General features: G+C 32.0%; 1 protein-coding gene across 1 annotated transcript; it reads right to left on the bottom strand.

Annotated features, from left to right (window-relative positions):
* Positions 1-3,773: 3,773 nt before the first annotated feature.
* Positions 3,774-4,835, bottom strand: LOC139429485 (histone-lysine N-methyltransferase SETMAR-like). The gene has a single exon (XM_071195252.1). The coding sequence runs from the start codon at positions 4,833-4,835 to the stop codon at positions 3,774-3,776; it is 1,062 nt and encodes a 353-aa protein (XP_071051353.1).
* Between the last annotated feature and the right edge of the window lie 247 nt (positions 4,836-5,082).

Raw genomic sequence — 5,082 nt, 5'->3', positions numbered from 1 at the left:
CCTAATTTCATTTCAATTTAAACCATAATTTCCATTAATATCTTATTTTTCCTCTTCCATTTCAAAATTTTTTAAAGTAAACACTTTATTTTTCGAAAAAGCCACAATTACGTGTGAATATGTTCACGACTGTCTTAGGAATGCTATCAATGTTTGCAGATGACACCAATTAGCGCAATAGAACAATAATATTACTGTTATAACTGAGTCATTACAAAACACAATTAACTAGGAAGATTCCGAGAGCTACCAGTGGTATTAGCTAATAACGAAGTTGTAGAATGGTCAAGCGACGCTGTTAAATATCTGGAGTATACCTGACTTCACTGGGACTTTTACCAATCAAAAAATATCAACCAAAAACTTAATAAAGCTAATGTGCGACTAAATCAACTATGCAGGTGTTTCTAAATTGATGCGAAAGATTTCAAGAGATGATTTTTCAGTAAAAATTAAGGAGTGTCTTTCATATAACTTTTTATTCAAAACCACTTCTCCTCCAAGTTACAGCCCAAGGTTTATATAATGGGGTCATACACACTTATTAAATTTAGAGAAAATTTTTATGTCAAACGATATATGCAAGTATAAGCATGAACACAAAGTAAAAGAAATATTTTGATCAATTTTATATTTTGCGTAATTTGAAGTGAAAAATAGCAAATATTCAAACGAAATAATTTCGCGGCTTTTCTGTGACGTAGGAACCGCACTGCCTAAAACAAGTTAAATTGTCCGTTAGATAGCGCTTGCGGTGTGACAGTGTCAAAATAAAACCATGGATGTAATACAGTGTCTCTATTACATCCATGAACAAAACATAATAAACATAACCAACAAACACTCTATCTCTTTTCAATACAACCTAAATGACGTTCATCTCTTTCTCGCATTTGAGCGGGGAGCAGGGGACGCAAAAGTGAGAATCGTACGTCATCAACGCGGGAATTTTAAAAACGCAAATGGGTATATAAATTTTCAATAATTTTTTTAACAATGACTTTGTTCGAAAATATTAAAAAAAAAAATAACGGTAACTATATTTTTATATAAACTTTCAGAAAATATAATAAAAAAAAAATCGTGTAGGATCCCATAATAATAATACTAAATGTCTTTATTGCACATACCATTCAATACAACAAAAGAAAAAATATATATATATATAAGTATAATAATAACAAAAATTGTATCTATAGTGTAGATATATTCTAAACTAGAATGTTTAAACCAAAGAAATTGTATATATAGAAGCCGCATCGCCTATGTTCGCCCGTATACCGGTTTGAAGCCAACGCAAGAGCATTTGTTTGGAAACAAAATTGACCTTGGTCCTAGCGACAGTGGCCTGTACGATTTACATCATATATATACTATCTTCTATATCGCTGACTCCCTATCTAAGCAATGAGTGGCGAGCGTTTCCATCAAAAGCAGACGGAATGATAAATGTTTTGTCTTTGTCGTGCCCCCATATCGCGAAGGCGCTTGCGCGAATCGTAAATTTTTAAGAGTGAAGTGTTTCGCGCGTATTTTATGCAGCTTTGAAATGCAATTATTGTAGATAGTTGACTTTAATTATAAATTATCGTAGATGCATCAAATAAATTAGAATATATGTACTTTTGTGTGAAATTGACGTTGAATATTGCTTTAAATATCAACTTTATGTAGGTTGTTCATTAAACATTATATTCTTTACTTTTGTTTAGGCAACCCAAATAACAAACCAAATTTTATGTAATCATGACAATTTTGTCGATTTCAAATGTTATAAATAAAACAAGAAGCCATTATTGTATTAGATTTTAGGTTATGTCTATGTCAAACATTTATTTGGTGTTTCATAATTTTATAAACATCAAGGTCATCAGCTGCTATTAATTTTTAATTCACCGTCCAATAAGATAAAAGCGTACTCACCACGTGTTCACGCATGTCTCTTGTGTAGACGGGGGCACGACAGAGACAGATATATATATATCTGCACTCTAGTGTTTACACTCTTTTGCTGCCTTAGTCAGCGATATAGGAGATAGTATATATATGATTTACATAGATGAAATTGGTCAGACTTTATCCAGCGGCGTATCCAAAGAGCATCCTAATTTCTTATATAAAATTACAATTAAAAATTAATTATTAAACTAGCTACTAATTGAAAAATTATTGTCGTAACACTTTTATAAATTGTAGAATACATTTTTTTCTATATCTTTGTCAAGTTTTAATAAGACTTGAAAGTATTAAATACAATAAATATAATGTAATTTTTTAAATTAATCAGAGGACGTAGAAACAATATACTTGGTAAATGATACAAGAATGTATATATGTAGTATTACGATTGATAAGTTTTATATTTAACTAAAAGTACTAGTATACTCTACATACAATATTTACAAAGAAAATATAAATAAATAAAAATGAAGAAAAACGAAACATTTATTGATTCGCAAATAGGTTTATTTATTTTAGTGTATGCCTTATTCTACGGGCAATAATATTCGGGAATGTTCGGCGATAATCGGCCGCTGGTCCGATCTGTGCACGTTCATTGTTTCAACCGGTTTCGACAAAGGTTGTTAGTAAACAAACCGCGTGTTGCGTTGGCTTCAAGTTTTAGTGTTTACAACTGCTTCTATATATACAATTTCTTTGGTTTAAACAACAAGAAATCAAAAAACTTAGTACCTAACACTACAAAAAAAAGAAAAGAAAAAAGAATGGCATTGTGCAATAGGCGGGCTCCAGATAAAATCTGTTCAACCAACCTTACCACATACAGAAACTTAATATTAATTATACTACACGCGTCCCACGACAACGATAATACAATTTCTTGAATATTCCTCCCTCTCCTGCTCTGAATGTTAAAAAAAATGCATTCAAATGAATAACTATAGCAAGGCTACACATTGCTCCAAAAATTTATCTTTATATAGTATTTTTTTGAAATTATTGATATTTAGTTTTTTGATCATAGGCGGTAACGTTCCATATGACTTATACAGGGTGAGTCAATAGTGCGGGGACGGAAGATAGTGGCTATACTATTGAAAATAAAAGAAATGTTTTTATGCCATCATATATTACCATCAAAGCTGTATCGATTAAAATTATTTTCAGCTATACAGGGTGTTTCACTATTCCAGGACCATACTCAACTTCATTTTTTTAAATGGAACGCTATGTATTTTTTTACATATTCTGATTTGCTGTCTTAAATGCTACGACTGCATATCTTGTTTTTAAATTTTGAATGCAAGGTTGCCAAGTTATTATTTTTTTTGTGAAAAAGTTTGAAAATTCAGGTGGTCACTTAAAATTCGTTATCTGCATTAATATTGAATATTGAAGATTGCAATTTGGGGTGTCGATAAACAAAGCTTGGGTCTTTCGAACACTGTTCATACTATTGGATATCATTGTACAGGGTGTTTAGCAAAAGCGATTAATTTATGCAATGTTTGGAGAACCATAACTTTGTTATTTTAAATGGAACACCCCGTATTTTTCTAAGGTTTCGGATAGCCTTATTAATTCTCTTTTATTTTTGTTAAGCATATGATATATCTAATACGTGTACTTTTTGAGAAAATTAGACTGTTTTAAAAATGTCAGTATAAACGTGATTTATTTACAAAATGTAGGCTATGGAACAACATTTTTGAACATATAAGTAAGTTTATGTCGAAAAAGATATAGGTGCAATACACAATATTAAAAAAAATACAATGAAGAATTAAGCAACAACCATTAACAAAACAAAATTAAAGTAAATGTTCAATATAGCCTCCTTGTTGTTGAACACAAGTTTCAATTCGTCTAAGAAATGAAACATTAACGTTCTGCAACATGTTTACGTTTATTGTTTCAAACGCATCGCGAATACGATTCATCATATTTGCTTTCGTCGTTGGTGGTTCTTCATATACCAAGCTTTTTACATATCCCCACAAAAAAAAATCTAATTTTGTCAAATCCGGAGAACGTGGTGGCCATCTAACAGGACCTCCTCTGCCTACCCACCGATCAACAAAAATTCTGTCTAAATGTCTTCTAACTATCCTACTATAGTGAGGTGGCGCACCGTCGTGCTGAAACCACATTCTTTGCCGAACGTTTAGTGGAACATCTCCTAAAAGTGCTGGCAGGTGATTTTCCAAAAAATTCCAATAAGATTCTCCGTTAACGTTTCCCTCGAAAAAATACGGCCCGATCAAACAAGATCCTACTATCCCTGCCCAGACATTTACAGACCATCGATGTTGGTGGTTTACTGGTCGTATAAAATGAGGATTGATAGTATCATAATAATGAAAGTTATGGCGGTTAACGTAGCCATTTTTGTGAAACGTTGCCTCATCGCTGAATAATAGATAATCAAAAAAATTATACTCTTGTTGAACTTTTTCTAATGCCCATTCCGAAAATTCTAGCCTTTTCTGGAAATCAGTTGCATCAAGTTCTTGTACTAATTGAATATGGTATGGATGAAATTTATATTTTCGTAAGATTCTTGAAACAGACGTTTGGCTGACGTTAAGCTCATTGCTTATTTTGCGTGTACTAGTGTGCGGGTTTTCAACTACCTTTAATAATACAGAAAGTTCGTTCTCTTCCCGAGTGGTTCGTTTCTCGCGATCTTTTTTTTCGTATTTGACGTGTCCTGTTCTTTCAAACCTTTCTTGAAGGTTTTCAAATGCTTCAACCCTAGGATGCCTACGCTCTGGAAATTGTTGAGCGTAAAGTCTAGAGGCAAGAAATGGATTTCGCTCTCCCGCACCCAAGAAATATACCATATCAATAAGTTCTTCTTGACTAAAATTCATTTTAATCAAACAACAGATTTTGGAAACACGTTATGAACAAACAAAGAGAAATCAAAACTTAATTGTTTGACACTTCGTATTGCTATAAAAATCTTTTCAAAGCCTACTTTTTTTTAATAAATCACGTTTATGCCGACATTTTTAAAGCAGTCTAATTTTCTCAAAAAGTACACGTATTAGAGATACCATATGCTTAACAAAAATGAAAGATAATTAATAAGGCTATCCGAAACCTTAGAAAAATACG

Source organism: Onthophagus taurus, chromosome 3 (assembly GCF_036711975.1).
Source record: "Onthophagus taurus isolate NC chromosome 3, IU_Otau_3.0, whole genome shotgun sequence".
NCBI classification, from domain to species: domain Eukaryota; kingdom Metazoa; phylum Arthropoda; class Insecta; order Coleoptera; family Scarabaeidae; genus Onthophagus; species Onthophagus taurus.
The sequence above is the reverse complement of the archived record's forward strand: the minus strand, read 5'-3'. Positions and strand labels throughout refer to the sequence as shown.

Coding starts and splice junctions, on each gene's coding strand:
- LOC139429485 (XM_071195252.1), bottom strand. CDS start 4,835: ATGAATTTTAGTCAAGAAGAACTTATTGATATGGTATATTTCTTGGGT.